The sequence below is a fragment of the Falco punctatus genome (assembly GCF_963210335.1).
Source record: "Falco punctatus genome assembly, chromosome: 6".
Lineage (NCBI taxonomy): Eukaryota > Metazoa > Chordata > Aves > Falconiformes > Falconidae > Falco > Falco punctatus.
The window spans coordinates 73978882-73998012 of NC_137585.1; the positions used below are offsets into that span (position 1 = coordinate 73978882).

The 19131-nt window shown below is 38.0% G+C and overlaps 1 protein-coding gene across 1 annotated transcript in view; it reads left to right on the forward strand.

Moving 5' to 3' along the window:
- Window positions 1-5360: 5360 nt before the first annotated feature.
- The window catches only part of GNAT3 (G protein subunit alpha transducin 3), a 35362-nt gene continuing 21591 nt past the window's right edge, over window positions 5361-19131 (forward strand). Inside the window, exons 1-2 of the mRNA XM_080392020.1 lie at window positions 5361-9721; window positions 16429-16471. Of these exons, the coding sequence (XP_080248146.1) occupies window positions 9604-9721; window positions 16429-16471 (161 nt within the window). The 5' untranslated portion in view covers window positions 5361-9603. The remainder of the gene's footprint in view (window positions 9722-16428; window positions 16472-19131) is intronic.

The following is a 19131-nucleotide window of genomic DNA, read 5'->3' on the forward strand; positions in this document are numbered from 1 at the left end:
TCAGCTCTCAGTGCCTTGAGTAATGAGTTGGGCAGTTAAGTATCCCTTGACTGTACCAGTTACTCCTACTCAACTGAGGCAGAGAACAGCACTGTCCGTGCTGGAACTCCTGTGGGCTGGTCAAAGCAGGGATGAAGCATGGAAACAACCGGTTACTTTCCCTGACAGCCCTGGAATGTTCCTGCCAGACCATAGCCCAGGTGGTAACCGTGTAGATTGATACACTGTTCCTGAAATTTTTGAGAAAATTACCAACTCAGGTCGCAGTCAGGATGGAAATTTGCTGATGATTAAGGCCAATTATGTCACGGCCTTATAAACAGCAGTCCCAAAATAAACCCCTTGTGAGCTCTTCTGGACCACAGCGGGCTGCAACCAGCATCTCCCTCTGAGCAGGATGCTGCTCAGAGCTTGCAAACCTCTAAGTCTGTGATACTAGGGGAACCGTCGCGGAAAGTCAAGGATGGGGCCCGGGCTGATACCCCTGCACCTCAAAGCTCAACCCTCTGCCTGCTGAGGAATTCAAAGGCATAAGATGTATTTCACTGAACTCCAGGGAAAGCTTTTAGTAGGTATATACTTTTGCTGTAATATGTATTACAAGCTTGAAGCAGTTAGGTAATGATGTAACTTTGTGATTTAAAACAAATTGATTTGCTGTTAAATTCTTATGAACTGTGAACTCCCTCTCTCTCCCCTTTAGATTGAATCTGTTGTCTAAGTCTGAGACTAGGAATAGATCCAGCTGCACTTAAACTCTGTGAGAATTTAGAAAGCAAGAGGGTCTACTCTAAACCTCATGACTCAACAACAGGATCTCCTTTACCCCTTTATACCTTTGATCTTTATAAACTGTTTCCAACTCTATTCTGACTTGACTTCAGCTTGATTTATCTCTCTGCATTTACTCCATTCAGTAAGTAACAGAGTGAACTTTGCCATCAAATCTTGTGTAGTTGCATTTCCACACATTCATATTAAGCCTATTTCACTTAAACTCTTTGGTGGTAATTCTTTAAGCTACCTGACCTAACCACTCCTTTTGCGACAGCAGGAGACAGAGTTTTCCCAGAATAATTTAAATATTATAGACAGGTTTCCCCGGGAAACCTCTCTCTCTCTCTTCTCTTACCACATTTTGCTGAAATGCTCCATTTTTTAATTATTCAGGTCTAACACAAAGTTGTGGGAAACCCCGGCTGGTCCAAGGGATCGGAATGTAAGCTTAACATTAGCCTTGAAAAGATACCTGTGTATCCTTGAAGAGTCTACGAAAGTCCTGAGAAGAGCTGAGCCAACAAGACAAGGAACTGCCAGATGCACAAGTAGAAGAAGTGTATCAAAGACGTAGCAAAGAAAAGGCCATCAATCATGAACTAATGGTCTGTGAGTGAACCAATCATGTATAGACACCTATTCTTGAGAAATATATAAAAAGCCTTGTTAGAACAATAAACAGCCTTTTGGCCTTTTGGTTTTGTGCACAATCCTTTGTGTGTCGTGTCCATCTCAACAGTGACACAAAGTTACAGTAAAATATGGTTTTAAAAATTTAACACCACCATCCTATCTAGGAAACTACCAAAATAAAGGATCTTATTTAGCTATTATTGTGGCCTGCAGTGTCAATGAAAGAACAAATATGCAGCAGATGTTAGCCAGCTTCCATGAGTATGTATTGTAAGAATCCACACAGAATAAACAAGATCTCTTCAGATGCATTGCATTACCTCAGCAGCAGAATAATCTTTTCTACAGTCTTTTCGATAGTGTTTATTGCAATACAACAACAGCTTTCATGGAAAAGAAATCTTGTGGACACACACCACACAGCATAGGTCAATGCAGCTGACATTCTGGAAGTCAGTCCAAGCTCTGAACTACCCATTTAGATCCTCTTCAGCATTCACAAATCAAATTTTACCCAGCCACTGCACAGCTGTGTTACAGAGCAGAGTGCTTTTATACTGCTGAAGGGACTGCAGTCACAGGCTGGCTTAGCTGGAACAAACCTGCCAGATAAAAGGGAAGGCCAGTCTGCTGAGAAAAAATGTCTTTTCATCTTTTCCATATTTTCCCTTGCATGTTAGTTTGACACCAAAAGTGAAGGTTAAAATGTTTGTTATTCAAGAAGTTCTGCAATAAAATCAGAATTGTGTTTGCTTTTACTCTTCGTTCATTTCTGGCTGCACAAGACATCACGGGACTTGGCAGGTCTTAATACCTGGGTCTACTGGGAATTGGAAATGTTCAGAGTGGGATGTTGACAAAATACTTCCCCATTGTTTCAAGCTCGACTGTTCACCTTGTACTAAAAACTAAATCCTTTTAGCAGAGATAGCAGGCATCATCTATTTTCTTGCTAAGATTCCCCTTTTCTCTTTTTTTTTTCCTTTATTTTCTCTCCTTCCCTCAGAAATACGAGGTGCACCCCTTGCAGGAGTCAGCAGGAGAGAGTTCACACACTACAGTGGGAAATACATGTGAATCAGCTCAAAGACCTCAAATCATTTATTCATTACAACACGTCATGTTCCTTTTAAGTTTCTTGGGTGAATCATCAATAAGCCAGGAGAAAATTTAAACTCACCATAGCAGAGAGGTCTTTGTTGATCTTTGTAGAAAGGTTAGACCCTGAGATATTTGCTGTCCTCATGTGAGAAACTGGGAGATCAGCAGTGCTCAGTGCAGCTCAGCATTTTCAAATATATCACAGACATCCTGTAAACGTGGTCTGGAGTCAGAGTATTGGTTCAAGAGAGACTGAAGGGTTTGGGCTTCTTTTACAGCTTTGCACTGGATGTTGCTTTTTCACTGGTGAACCGAACCTATATACCAAGTTCCAAACTTTTGGAATGACCAGTTCATAAGCCAAACATAAGTAGCTCAGCCACACATCACAAAATTGGCATAGGTTTAGTGAGAACTCAGCCTATGTGCATCTAAAGTATTGGTAAACTTGCCAACAGTACGTGAGTCTTATCTGGACTGATACTCAGCCAGCAAGCCCCCACCCAGCCCTCGATAATCTTTGTTCACATATTGTCACATATTCCATTGCATCAGTATGTGTTGCAAATTTAGAACCAAGGCTAATGAGCGTCCTGAAGCTAGTATGGTTCATGTATCTCAGAGAGAGTTTGAGATTTTCACAAAACCAGAAAGAACTATCGCATATGACAATATTTTGGGAGAAAAATTTCTTTGACAGGATTGAAAATGTAACAACTCTGTATTATTTTAGAAATATTTACTCTTGATATTTATAATGTTATTTTTTTTCCTTCTTCTACTTCATTTTCTTTTCACCTCTGTAAGCTGTAAAAATGAATGACTACACCATTACTTTCCCCTTTCTTATTTAACTAAATGGCTTTGCAAATGTTACAGTGTCATTACTGTGATACTACTATAGAACTAAGGGACAAGTTTTCCTTTTTTCTTTTGTTATTTGGTAGTTTCCTAGAGAGAAGATGACAAATGGCAGAGGGGGTACTCAAAAAATCAGATTTCACTCCCTTATATCCAGTGTAGAAAAAAGAAATAGAAAGATTAGGAAGAAATAGAGCAAATAAAAATAAAATAATCTAAAATCTTTTAATATTTTGAGAAAAAAAAGGCAATATTTTCAATTTAAGTATGCTGTCAATGTATTCTTTGCTTTTGAATTTTTTTCATAGAAATAATATGTTCTTCCCATGAAAAACATGAGTGTTTTTTGGGTTGGTTGGTTGGTTTAGAATGGAAAATTTCAGGAACCTGAAGTTTAAGAATAATATTGCTTATAAAGGAAACCACAGACCTGAAGACCCCACAATCATATCCTTTTTCAAATGAATATGGTTAACATGGATATTAAATCTCAAAAAGATTCTTCCTTGTCAAAATGTGGAGATAGTATGAAAAAAAAAAGCACAAAAAAGTGAAGTATTGATAAACTTAGACATGTTAAGTGTCTAAACTAAACTTAGACATGTGTCTCAGCTGATATTAACTACATCATTTTTTTCTTACCAATTATCAGCATATTCGTTATTCCTAATTTAATAAGGCTTTTTTACATAGCTTGGAAAGCACAGATGATATTTCACCACAAAAACATCCAGGGTGATATCTAGAACATTTTCAGTTATGTGATCCTTCTGAAATAGCTATGTTTAGAGTTATTTTAATTTCTGAAACATCATGAGGACAGCTCTGTAGATCTGATTTTATTATTATTATTATTATTATTATTATTATTTGCTTGAAGCAAGAGGATAAACAGCAGGATTCACTGATAAATGGAATCTGAAGTAAACACGGATGATTACAGGCACCAGAACTACAACAAGCTTATCTTTCATATGTCATAATATTTAAATCACTGTGGAAGTATGTGGTACATCCAGAAAAGGCTTCACAAGGTACATAATAGGAATAATATTAAGGGATTGTTAGATCATACACTTGAGTTGCTCTGAGTTAAATGCTTGTCTGTTTCTATGAGGATATGTTTTCGATTGTGCTTGAAAAGACTCAAGTAACTTGTTAACTTTTTCCAGTAGTAAATAGTGCTTTTGCCCAAACACTGAATTTCAAGTGTGCTTGCATACTGCTCTGGATCAATTTACTTATCATTAACTTTGGACAGTGCTTATGCTTATGCTTACGCTATGGGGCAGGGCTGCCTTTCAGACAGTCCTCAGTAAGCCAGAGGAGTGGGCCAACATGAACCTCATGAAACTCAAGGGCAAATGCAAACTCCTGCATCTGGAACAGGATAACTCCATGAGGCATTACGGGCTGGGAGCTGAGCAGAGAGAAAGTGGCTTTGCAGAAAAGGACCTGAATGGTGGACAACAAGTTGAGTATGAATTCTGCCTTAAGAATACAGCCATCATGTCAAGGGAATCCCTCCACTGAGCTGTCTTGAGGGCAAATCCAAATAAATGTTTCCAGGTTTTGGCCCACTAATTAGAAAAAAAAAAAATCAACCAGAGATTAGCATGAGCCAATGAAGATTAGGTGGCTGAAGCATATGGGGAAGATGGTGCTGAGTTTGCACAGCCTGGCTAAGGAGAGGATATAACTGTAGTCTTCCATTAAGAAAAAGGGGAGCTGACAGAGCCAAACTCTTCTGAGAAAAGGGGCAACAGTCCCGTGCTCCAGCAAAGGATTTTCTAACCAGAGAAATGGAAAAAAATTTCACGCTGAGCATTCAAGCCTTGGAACAGGCTAACTGGAGAGGTTTTTGGATTTGGGTACTTCATAATTCAGCAGTGCAAAGCCATGAGGAACTTTAACTTTGAATTTATCTCTGCTTTGAGCTGAGGGTTGGACTAGAGACCTTTGGAGGTCCCTTCCAACCTAAGTTGGCTTGAGATGTATAGATATGATTCTTAAGAGGAGCTAGGTACTTATCTGGACAATTTTTTGGTGGGCTTCATGTCACACTCAAACTTCAACAATTTCACTTTTGCGACTAAGCCACATCTTGGAAGAGGATCAGAGTGGCAAGAGGACATAGCTTGAGCAGCCCTACCATGACCAATCTACTACTCAAAGATTCTCCACCTGTTACACTTTATTGCTAGGCTAGATGGCCAGTTCTGAAGTCAACCTGACCAGCTTCTTCCAGGTCCATCCTACATTCCTGCAAGTGTGAGAGATGAAAAGCTCGCAGAAGGATTAACACCCACCTGGTATATCACCTATAGCAGTCAAGCAATGGGTACGCTTACACAGTACGAGGCAGATGACAATCCAAATGGTAAACATCACCTAGTGAAACACAGCCCTATGTGAAGATAGTACCTCAGATCCACAAACATTTCAGCCCCATGACTGTGGCCAAGTGCCAGACGTAATAAATATTGACTCTAACAGCTTTCAAAAGCTCTGGCTTTCTGCCACGCTAATGCAGTTTGCCATGGACCCAAGCTAATACCAGTGCTGACTGGGTGCATGTGAGGAGTCACTGTACCTGGCCTCATTACACTCCTAAAATGTCTGTCATTCAGCAGATATCTCTGCACATCAGTAGCTACAAAAGTCTAGATGGGGTTGGTAGTGTTCAGGGTGTAAGGGAAAGGTTTTTTCCACTAAAATGTTGCCAGCATGCAGTAGAGTAGTGCAGAGCTGTTTTGTTTCTCCTTGTGCATCAGAAGCAATTCAGTAGCCAGCTGAAAGAGCTGAAGGGTTTCCTTTGTTTGTAACAGGCATTGTACTGAAGATTTTCTAGGTTTCCTTTACTTAGGAGCATACTGAAGGAAATGATTGAAAGTTACTAAATTTAGATAATTCTATTCTTACTAAAAACTTCCTCCTTTTTCATCAATGTCATTCCTCCAAATTTTATGAGGGAAAGGGGAAAACATTAGTTACAGTGAAATGTGGAAAAGATTAACAGATCCCAGTCTGAACAGTCTGCAAATGCCAAGACCTAGAGAGAAAATGAGAGAGAAAAACTCAGAAGGTATGAGTTTCCTAAGCTATCCTTCTTTCTTTGACTGGGAAGAGTACACTACTTTGAGAAGAAACTGAAAATGAAAACCTAAGTTAATTGAAAGACTCTATTAACAGAACAACTACATTAATTACCAAACAAAAAAATCCCAAAGCAGTACACCTCTAATATAAGTTCCAAAATTAAAATTTGGAATTTGAATCCAGAATCCCAGGTCCATGACTTCTAAAAGATAATTTGAAAGAACCTTTCAGAAAGTCTCTTAGAACTCTTCTAAGCTACAGAATGCCTTTAGTGTACACTCTATCTTATCAGCACCACCTAGAGTGCATCACTAGAAAGAACTCCAATAACATAATACTAATATTCTTTACAAAGAGTGATTTCATTTCAAAAGAGCATTTTCCAGACTTACTCTCTTTCAAAGACTTCCATATCAAGTATATGTGGCTGATACAACAAAAGACAGACAGGGAAAGACCGTATTTTTCTTGTTGCACCTAGAAGAGGTGGCGAAAAAATATCACAAAACATTTGGAACTCAACTGAACCCTGTAAGGCAGTGACTGTTGTTTCTGGCTTAATCATCAGCAGAAATTTCCTCTATCAGAATATAGGTGGTGGTGGTGGTGGTGATGATGATGATAATGAGGATGATGAGGATGGTGAGGATGATGAGGATGTCCAAATCAGAACAGAATTCTGCTCACTCTCCAGAGAAATAGAAACAGATTGCTGCATTTTTTCAGTATACTTTTTAGTTAAGAGTTTGGAGGTAGAAGTGAGAAATAAAATAGATATTGTTAGAGACATTGCATATTTAGAAAGTAATTGGTTTTACCTTTATTTCTATACACATTCTGTTTACAGCCTGCTTGTATCAGACACCTACTTATTTAAAGCCAATTCCTGTACATAGTCGTAATAGCAACAGAGAATGTTACAGGATGCACACTTGATTTTCTCCTGCTTTCACTCTAGGTAAAAATTATGTAAAGCTTTCATCTTGATTTCTTTACACATTTTATTCCAGTATAACTGAATAGGACCTTGTTTACCATTACACTAAAAATTAAATGCAAAATTAATAAACTAGTATAAGCCTGGAACAACTCAATAGTGAATTGGGCCCTTAACCTGGAGCTGATGTTCATTGCCATGATTTGTGATTTTATCAGTTAGCTTGTAAATTCTGTTAGTGTTCAGAAACGCTGACTTACTTTTCAAATCCACTGAAATTCATAGGAGGACTGTACTTGCTGATAAACAGACACCTGGCACTGATACCACACCTGTGAAGCTGCTTATTTTCATTTGAAAAGAAAAAACCCCAACAGTTGTTTATGGTTGCATAACGATCTTATTACAGCCTATTTTAAAAAATAAACAAAGTAGGAATATAGGCTTAACAAAACAGAGCATTTTCTTGCAATGTAAACGTATATGCAAACATTCAGCTGTTAGTTACCAAGCACTGATTATTTATTCATTTCTGCCAAAGTAGTGCAGAGACTGAAAACACGGTCTCCTGCTCTGCCGACTGAGAAGCATATACTGGGAAAGCACGACTCCAGAGCTTTATTTCAGTTTCTGGTCTTAGTTTTCAATCTGAGAATACACTCCCTGTTGAATGGGACGAGCAAAGCAAACAACATGTCTTTTCTCAGGAGGCAGCTTGCTCTGCCTCTAACGACACAGAACTCCTTAGTACCACTGGTGACCATTACTCCTCTCGCTCCCACCTTCCCCATCCAGTACCAGTTGCCTTCCTGTTACACCTGGGGCCCACCTACTTCTGCTGTGGGAAAGCTTCTTTTCAGAAGGCTGGATGAGTTAAATGCTTTGCCTCTGGCCCTCTTCCTCACTTATCTTCTGACCTAAAAATACACCTAAGGTCACTTAAACTGATCTGTATGCTTATATTTATCTTAAACATTATTTTCAGGCTAAAAACTATGAGCTTATATACTGCAAATTCAGAGTGTTATTGACTATTACTAGTCAACAATTGTAAGATTGTAATATAATCCCATGTTTGTATGTATTATATAATTATAATACTTTATAAAGTAAGTATAATGTTAAAATGAATTATAGTCTTGCACACCAGTGAGATTTATTTTATTGAAATTCTTAATCGGAAGAGAAGGAACCAAAAGAAAGTATTTTTGATCTTTTAGTCCTGACAGTCCTCTTACCCGCTACCACAATATTACAGGGGAGTATATTTCCTCAACATACTGACGACACCACATGCCAAGTAATATTTCCACCCTGTTGCATAAAATACTTCTGTATTACTATTGCTATGTATGTTGTATTACTATGAAGAAACTAAAATGAAATTATTACGTTACAGAGAATCTGACCTGTGTCCTTTGTTACGCGAAGAAGGCGTGGTACTTTCAGCCAAAACTGATAACTGCTAACAAAATCATAGAAAAATGGAAGACTATCACATTCATCAAGGAATGGCTGAGAAGAGTATCCCAAAGATGTTACAGATTGCAGTACAAAGTACCCATTAGCATGAGAGGAAAATAAATGTACTTGCCATAATAGGAAAATGCAGCAAACATATGTATGTTAATTAATAATTCAACCCAAAATATGTCTTAACTATATGAATCCAAGTTCTGTCATATTTTAATAAAGAATATTTATATTTAGAGCTATAACCATGGAAAAAGATGAAAAATAAATTATGCAAATACTTCAAAGACATATAAGCCTTTTTTTGTTCCAGGGCAGAAACATCGACTGACAAGCTGAAATTTTTTTCCTTGAGCACGGTTATTCCCAACTTTATTGTTTCAAGGCATTCTGCACATTTCTTTGAAGCATATGACAGCGAAACCTGTCCAAACAAGGACCGAGGTCTATCCGCACTGTGGTTATGCTCTTGGATGGATCATTTTAATTCTATGACATCACAACAGTACGTTTTTATCTCCTGTATAAATCCTTGACTATAGCATCTCCAGACCATGTGACAGGTGAAAAGGAACTGTTTGATTTGAAGGCTGAACACAGAGGCTGAATGGGATTTTTAAATTTTCTTTACGCACAGGCTGTCGTTCTCCTTCTGAATTAGATCAACCAGTCTGGCAAGAAGTAAATCAGTTGGACAAACAGAGGATTTTAAACATCTTGAGATGGGCAATGGATCCAGTTCTGAGAGCAAGGAGTCGGCCAGGAGATCCAGAGAACTGGAAAAGAAGCTCCAGGCAGATGCAGAGAGGGAAGCCAGGACAGTCAAACTACTACTTTTGGGTAAATACAATAGAAATTGCTCATAACGCTTCTCCATTGAAGGGTTATTTTTCTTTGGAATTACATTTCAGTACAGTGAGTTTCCCACCTTTCACTGTTTTATTTGAAGACAATCCTGTAATACATGCACAAGTTATTTTCTGGTTGTAAATAATCACAAAGTCACAAGAAACAGGCTGGAAATAGCCATGTCACTGCATGTATTCAATTTTAAATATTACAAATACTTGCCTTTGAAAGGATTTGATAAATGAGAAACTACTGTTAGAATAAATGTTATGATGCTTACATACACAGAACGTAGCACAAACTTACCTTTTGTATTTCAAGGATCTATATGCATTTGTTTGCAGGAGGATTAAGTAAGATAATGGGTTACATAGAAAATCCGCAGTTGTCACAAGGTATTGATACTGTTTGTTTTCTAAAGTCTTGCACTTAATTTTTTACAGAAGCAGAAAGTGACTTAGGAGGACTTTTTTCAATGTATAAAAAATATATTATGGAGCGTAGAATGGAAGATAATGAAATGAGATGAACACAGATGAGTGTTCTCACAGACAACTGCTTCTAATGCACACTATGATGAATTTATTAACAGCCAGCATATTTTCTTGATAGAGCTTTATTCTTCTCTCTTTTTTTCCATGGTACTGCATAGCCTACAAGAAATAATCAAGAGCACAATAACACTGCCACTGTCTTAATATTTTTATGCTGACGGTATGATGCCTATTATTGAAGTTTACATTGATTGATTACAAATGAACAGAAAAATAGTCTTTGATCATTGAAATGTTTCTATTTTTTCCTTCGTTGTAACCACAATGCTTACAAATGCTTTTAAACTGACATTTATTCAGACTTAGCTAGATCCCTTAGATAAAGTAAATTGGCTTAACTCTCTTGTTTTGTATTTTATGCAAAAAGTCTATTTATACCTGTTGAGAATCTATTACAATTAATAAAGAAATAAGAGAAAACCCACAACCATGCAGGTTCCTCAAATAATAATAGGAAAGTAGCTGATACAGTTTATACTGATCAGTATTCAGACGGTTTACAAAGCTTTTCAGTCCAGTGGAGAATATGAGGATTTTCTGTGCCACCTTAATACAAAATATTGGCCCCACTGAGGCAAGCTTGAACCGGTCAGAAAACGGAATAACATTTTCATTTAAACTTCCACAAAGTGTCAATACTTTTTATACATTCTTACAAAAAGGAATTGTTATACTGAGTTAGAACCAGGGTCCATCTACTCCAGCATCTTGTCTCTGATCTTACCCAACACTGATCCATAAGGATGATGTAAGAAATCCTTTCAGAGGAATTTATAGGATAAAGAGCAATATATAAGATAAAGAGGAATTTATAAGATAAACAGTTTAATGATATATTTTGATCTTCAAGTTTTCATGCCTTTGCAGTAGTATTGGAGGCTGTCTTACACCAGGACACAAACTAAATTGCCCCTCCAGGAACATACGTATGTATTTAGTATTAGCAACTTCAGTTTTAAATGTTTCCTAATGTATATAATCAGTGTTCTTCTGACACTATTAATATCAGTCTTAAGATACCTTTAGTAAAATACTTTGAGATTAATTGCAAGCCATGTGGAAAAGATTTCTATTTCATTCATTTCAAACCTGAACATATTTTGGTTTCATCAACTACACAAGCAAACTTTACCTGAGACAAGATGATCATTAGAATCTGAAATACTTTCGCTTAAGTCTTCTTTATAGAATAAATTTCTACATTATCTTCCTTTACTCATGTCACACATGATAAAGATTCAAATTTGTCAGCAGATAACATTTCCTAAGTTTTTTTTTCTCTGGGGAACTATTACAACATATCACAAGGACTTGGTAAAACACATGTTGAGTGAGTAAAGAAAAGATTATAGACCTAACAGCTTGAATTTTCTTGTTCTTAAAAAAAAAAAGGGGGGGGGGGAATAAAACATGTGTCTGTTTTGAGCCTATTGCACAGCTAAAGTGAAAGTGTCTCTTGGACACCTGGAATCACAGCTGCTTAAGCAATGTGTATACAGGGCACCATATAGCACCCTCCATAGTCAACAGTGAAATGGACAGATAGGAGAATATTAAATCTACTATGTTCAGATCTGTATCTGTTGTCTTTCCATACCTCTGGGTGATCTCTGAAATACTCAGATCTTAGACTTCATAAGTCAAAGGCAGCTCGGTTCAAGCCAACCAGCCTAGCCCTACCTTAGTCCTAGGTTTCTGTTCATTCAGACCATGTGTTGCCTTTGTATTACAGACCAGATATCACCATTGTCTCTTTTGCAGTAGGCTGATGGGCAGAAAATACTCAGGAAAAATTGGATATGTACATCATAAGTTTTTTATTATGCTCTTATTCTTAAAATGTAAAAAAAAAAAAAGTCTGACCATTTCTTGAGATTATTTAATATCTCGTCTGGTCTCTCTGCATCCTCCAACTGGTGCCTTTACAAAACAGAAATTATATCCAGAAAACAAAGACACCACATTTGTTTATGTTGAGTTCCATGATCTGGGCAAACACATTATCTGTGTTGAGGTGATAATTTAGAGTTTATATAACATGCACATAAAACCTGCACATATAAACTGGGGGAGGGGAAAAATTATGCCACTTTCTGATGTTCCTCACTAGTTGTCCAGGAGCCACCTGAGGGTTAAGTCTTCTGTGTTAGGTATTCCTATGTTTTCAAGGCCATCCACCCCTTCACCTTGTCCACAAATCTAGCCTATACATATTTATACTTCAAAAAACCCCAGATAGTTTCATGAGTCTGGAACAAACTCCAAGGTGAAAGTTTTATTTCCTTACTATCAGGGTCATATCTTGCCTACCACACCACATGCAGTTTATACACTTTGTAGGAAGACAGCTTGCAATTTATTTGTGTGCAAAGTACAGCACACATTTCAAACATGGCCAAAACAGCTGATGTTCACAGTGAATGTTTCCCAGAAACAAGAACTTCGCTTCTGTTGAAATGATCATTAAAACTTTGAACTTATTAGTTTTCAATGTATTAATCCATAGCCTCATTGTCTACAGTTTTCAGTGGCAGGACAAATTCAGCCTTACTTGAGCTGATCATCCTCAAGTCACTTTACCAAGAAATACTCACTTTTAGGGCACAGGTCACTGAATTTAATATAAATATATGCTTCAGGGTGTCAAAAATTGAAGCTGTTTGTTCGTTTGTTTGTTTGTTTTAGGTTTAGTAGTAAATATTTTTATTCACTGACTATAAGAGGTCTCTGACAAGCGGTGTGAATATAAAAGTTTATAGTATACACACTTAAAACCAGTTCAATGAATCAGTACTGTTGTGCTGAAGTCAGGCTTGAGTTCCTGTTACTAACACCTCCACTGGAAGTAAAGACTTTGAGCACAAAGTCAGCCCAACAAACCTATCGATTGGAATACACAGACTTTCTTTTTTTTTTGGGGGGGGGGGTGGGGAGAATTTAATGAGGGTTAGATTATCAAGCATTGGAACAGGCTGCCCAGGGAAGTGGTTAAGTCACCGTTCCTGGAGCTGTTTAAGACATGTAGATGTGGTGCTTAGGGACATGGTTTGGTGGTGGACTTGGCAGTGGTAGTTTAATAGTTGGACTCGATGATCTTAAAGGTCTTTTCCAGTCTAAACGACTCTATGATTCTATGATCTTAGATCTTTTCTCTACTTTCTTTCTCTCATTGAGAAAGTTTGTTGAGTTTGGTAAGAGGACCAGGAAGATACAATTTCCAGTCTAGTTCACAGTTTCTAGGGCTTTGAATGGCAGGCAGAGTTGTAAACCTTTTCTGATTTTAATTTGAAGATTTTATTTTCCTGCCTTTTGCAGGAAAATGCTTTTATGTCATGGTCACTGGCATTTGTGACAGGTTTCAAACAAAATATTTAGACAGTGTTGTGGTTTTTTTTTTTTAATTTTTATTTTCTTACCTTTATTGCTAGAAACTTTCCTAAACCAAACCTTTACTTTCACATAAATAATAACAGTAAAGAGATATTAACTCTGAATCTGAGACACAAAAGCAGCTTAAAATATAAAAAAGAGACTTCTTCAATGGCTCAGCAGATGTTAATCTTGAAAGGGGCTTGTATTCTGTCCAGTTTCCACAACTATTCAAACAAATTCTACTTAGAAAAACAGTAACATCAAGTTACAGCTGAGGTCCTAGGTTCTGTTCTCCTTTGAATTTGAGAGATTCTCACCACCTTTCAAGGCACCTCCAGTTTTTTCTCTCTTTGGTCTCTGTTTCTGTGCCTTGGTGGCCTGCAGGGAAGGAGTAAGGCAGTCCCTGAGCACTGGAGCAATTCGTGTCAGGCTGCTGGGGGATGGCTCCTGTGCAGCTCGGTGCCTGCAGCTGTGCCACATGGCACTTCGTTTTGCGTCCCCTCTGCAGCCCCAGTCTGGCCAGAAACAAAATGGACTTGGGACATGGCCAGGTGCAGTTTTAGATATCCAAAGCAAGAAGAAGGCAGGTTACAGTCTGCCAGAGTGCTGCGGGTGCAGCACCTCGCTGAAGGTAGATGTGATATGCCCTGCAGCAGGATGAATGTGACCTCTGGGAAAAGCTGTGGGAGCAAACATCCATTGACCTTACAGCACCGAGGACATCTTTCAGCTCCCAGGAGAAGGGCCAGAGCTTCAGGCACTGACCAAGATTTCTGTGCCTTTATCCATCTCAAGGAAACTCAGCATCCAAATAGAAACAGCAATCACAGGTAAATTTGAAAAAGCTATAGGATCTTAAATATGTGAAATGCAAAATACAGGCTATGGCATATTATCAGTGGTCTCTACCAGGCTGAGCTATAAATCTTCACAGTGAGAGAGTTTTTCAAAAGTCAGTTAAACTTTCCAAGCTTCAGGACAGGACCAAAGCTTGACCTAAGTTCTCACCTTTTATTCATAAATTTTGGGCTTCATTATAATTGCCCTTTTCACCGCCTCCTAAAGAGAAGCTACCTTCAGCTTCTCACGCAGGCATGTAAGGGTTATCATCATGCACTTTTGCCACTGTTTCTGCAAGTTGAAGGCTATTGTGGTGGGTGGAAACTCAGCCCCGTCCCCGCTCTCCCGCCCTGGGGCCGGGCCCAAAGGAGCAGGCTGTACAAGAGGTGGAAGGAAGAAAGGAAGCAGGTGCAAGGTAAATTGTTTGTGACCCATTTCCTGGGGTGCAAATGCTGCTACAACTAACGTGATACTCCAGAGTGAAGCCAAAGTCTGAAAGTCATCTGTTGTTTAGATAAAGGCATTAACTGGATCACAAATTAAAGATGAGCAGAGGTAGAAAAATGCACCCAAAAGATATAAATTACGCCTCCCACTCTATTTCAACTTTGCTTTTCAGATCTGGAACTGAGTGTTCATTTCCATATTATATTTCCTGGCATTTTTCCATGTGGTGAATGTATGACCTCTCAGCACAGACTGCTCTCTTCCCTACAAAAAGTGTGTAGCAAACACTACCTTGCCAACAGGACTTTACCAAGTTCTTCAGAAGGGCACTGGAGGGATAATAAATGATCTACAGCAAATTTGCATTTATTCCAAACTGTGGCAGATGGCAGCATCAGACCATTTTACATAGGCTCATTTTTTTCTTGCACTTTCCGCCGTTCACATAATGGATTTTAGAAAATGCTTTGCGTATGGCTTGCTGTCTGTTGTGATTCATTCAAGTAAACTAGTCCCTGTCATTTAAATGTTATTAGCTTTACAAAATCTGTTTGGAAAGTCTGTAATTAGTTTGTTCCTCAGTTAAAATAGCTATGCCCCAGATTTTCTCTTTTGTCAAAAGTACTTGACATCGTCCAGTAAGGCAAATGATAAGCTGCAAAGAGAAAAGCAGTGATGAATCCTGTCCCATGGATTCACAGCCAAAGTTGAATCCTCTCTTCAGGTGCTTTCAAAATCCAGCTCATTTAGCAGTTCTTGCCAAGACTCATCACTCTGACAGAAGATGATAGTCACGCTGATTTCCAGTGGAGAAGGTCCTTCCCTGCCAGCTTTGAGGATTTCCTGCAGAATTGTTCCCAAGCTGGATCTGCTGCTTTGCTCTGCAGGCTCCCCACTTCCAGCCACATTACTTCATAGGAGAAGACCACGGAGCAAAGGAACTGACAAAACACCAGTGTCAAGACATTCGCTCATGTGCTGCCTCTGCATCATGAGCTAGACCACATGCAAGTCTCCACATTGTTTTTCCAGTTGCTCACAGAGCTGGCTAAAGAGCATGGAACTGGCTGGTTTGGCTCACAAAAGGTCACAATATACATTAAATGAGCAGCTACAAATCATGTAATGAGTGAGACACTGTGAAGCTGTAGTTTGTTCATGTTTTTCTGCCCATCTGCCAGACATGAAATCAATATGACCCATATTTTATTTCCTTGCTAAATTAAGGAGTCTATATTTTTCTCTTAATTGACCAAATGTTCTTCTCAAATGTCCTTTTCCTTTCCAGAACTCGTATTTTTACCAGGATTTAATCCTTGTTAGGTCTGAAAGGACACTAGGGAGGGTTATAGTTAGTACAATGGGGATCTAAAACCTCTGCATGTCTCTTCATAGATACAAAAATCTGTGTTCCATAGAGTTATTTTTAATACTTGCTGCTTATTCATCTATCAATCACATCATTTTAACATTCCCCTTCTGCAGGTGCTGGAGAGTCAGGAAAGAGCACTATCGTAAAGCAAATGAAGTAAGTATATGAATATTCATATCAGTTGTTGAATTTGGTATTTGCAGTATAAGCTATCTAGCTAATGTCTTATTACAATATTTATGCTTATTTGAATAAAATGCAAAGAAACATCATTCAAATCAAGTTCTTATTCAACCACATGAAGGAAAACACAAAGTGACTAACACACACAGCTGGACTGGTAATCAAATCTGTCTGATCAACTCATGCACTGGTCCGACTCCTTACTGAAGACCAGGGAAGTTTCTTCATTGGCTTTGGTAGGAGTCACAGTCCTGTAGTGAGAACATGGATGTATGAGACAACCAGCCATGGCGGATCCGATCCACCCAGCCTGGCATCCTGTCTCCTGCAGTAGCTAATGAAGGATGGCTGCAGAAGATCGTCAGACCAGGCAAGCAAACACACAGTAACACTTGTGCTGGACAGTATTTGATGATCTGTGATTTAGGCACCATCCTGAACTGGAGATGGCACCTCTGTGTTCGGTAGCCCTCATTTAATTCATGACTATGTTTCTCTGGAATCTTTTTTGAACCAGTGTAAAATAATAACATCCACAACATTCTACAACACGTAGTTCCACAGTTCAATTGCATATGATGTGAATCATCTCCCTTTGTTCAATTTTATTTGGTCCTATTAATTTCATTCTATTTCACTGTGAAAATACTGAAGTACTCCCTCTGTAGGTCATTCTCGGTCTCCACAGACTTACTCCAGCTCCTGCCAGAGGCCAGAAAATTGTTCTCAGGTCTCCCGCAGGCCAGGTGAGAACATACTTAGCCACCAGCCTACACAGTGGGCAGCTGCTACCTACCATCTAGCATGGGTAGGGACACTCATGAGTTTTGCAAGGGAAGTATCACCCTGAAAAGCTTTCATACAATAATGAATCTGGGGAAAAAACAGGCTGTACAAGCTCAAATGCAGAAATCCCTGTTCAAATTTAGACTATCTGGTTAGGAAGATCTTGTGTCTGCACCACAAATCTACTGCAAGAATAATTGCAGATATTTGTTCAAAGTACGCATGATGCCCCACAGATTGAACTCAGTAGCTCTATTTTGCCTGGCTACAGAGGACGGTCCAATTTGTGTGGTGTCCGTTTACAATTTACTATCACAATATTTTCACATATAGTAAAGCAGGCTAATGCTACATTCATTCAAGTTATTCTTTTAAGGATAGCCAAAATACTAGTCATGTATCTGGCTTAAATAGATAATCCACCTGAGTTCAAGAGATCGTTCTTACACAGGCAGCAAAAGCCTTCCTTCACTGTGTAACCTGCTAAAATATTGCTGTTATATCTAGCCTTATTTTCATAGACAGTGTTCAGGTCTGCTCCCTAGACCTGTCCAAACACAGAAAAAAAATTACACAGGCACTGCAACTGTTTAAACGTGACTCCACTTTCTAAGCACAAATCTCTTGCTGTGTAAAAATCAAGCAGTTTTATGAAATCAGTAATACTATTCCAAATTTAAAATCTCCTATTTCATATTTTCACCAATGCATTTAAAAGTTATTTATTTATCTATATTTATTATATAATATATTAATTAATATTTATATTATTATATAAACATATAAATCTATATCATGTATATAAAATAAATACTATATATTTAATTTAAAGAGTTAATTAAAAATGTTACGTCCTAATAGCAATTTTCTACTATTTAAGCTGCTCATTTTGTAATAAGACAGATGCAGAACCATCCATCAAATACTTTGCTAACTTTTTTGTTCCATTTAAATGATGGATAACTATTTCTGTTTCGAGTTCCAGTCAGGAGGCCCACCCTATTCAGCAAACCGTTGAAATGTATTGTGCTCAGAGCTTCCCCAGGTAGGAGCAGATTAAAGATGTTCCTCGGAGTTGAACACTTTAACAAGGCTGGTAACTTTTAACAGCAATGAGGAGGGGGCAGAAAGCTGCAAAGCTGAGAGTTATCTTTAAAGCCCTGTGCATTTATGAGCTATCAACCTGATCACAAATATTAATTACTTGACAGGAAAACTGTTCATGAAAATTACAATTTTTCATATAAAATGTCATCTTTCTGTCACAACCAAGGACTTTTTTAAAAGAGTTTTTTTCAGTAAAAAAAAAAATTCAGTTATTAATTTTTTCAATTAAGCATAGCATTTTCTAGAAAAGACTGATAGTTGCTTACAAAAGAGATAATTTTGCTGAAAATACAATTTTCCACTAAAATCAGGGTAATTTTACTCCTATTAATACAATTTGCTAATTCATAAACCTCATTCTTTCAAGAGTGAAGGTTTCAGTCGAAGATAAATCCTTCCACTGAGCTTTGCACAATATCATCCGGTGATCAAAATATAAATATGCTGCAAGGCCCTAAAAAGGCTACGATGGTTATGAGGCAGAACTAAAAAGGAAAACTAAATAAGCTTCTCTGGAGCTCCGTGCTTCTGACTAGATCATTTCCAATGTGTGATCTAAGCTTTTTAAAACCAGGTTGAGTATTTCTATGCAGTGCTCTAAGTTAGCAGTACAAACATATCACAAATAATTCAGTGAATGAAAAGCAGGAAACTATTTGGTAACCCATCATGCCTTCTGAGACTGAATCTGGTGAGAAGCCCTCCTTTCATGAAAAAAAAAAAAAAAATCAAAAAACAAA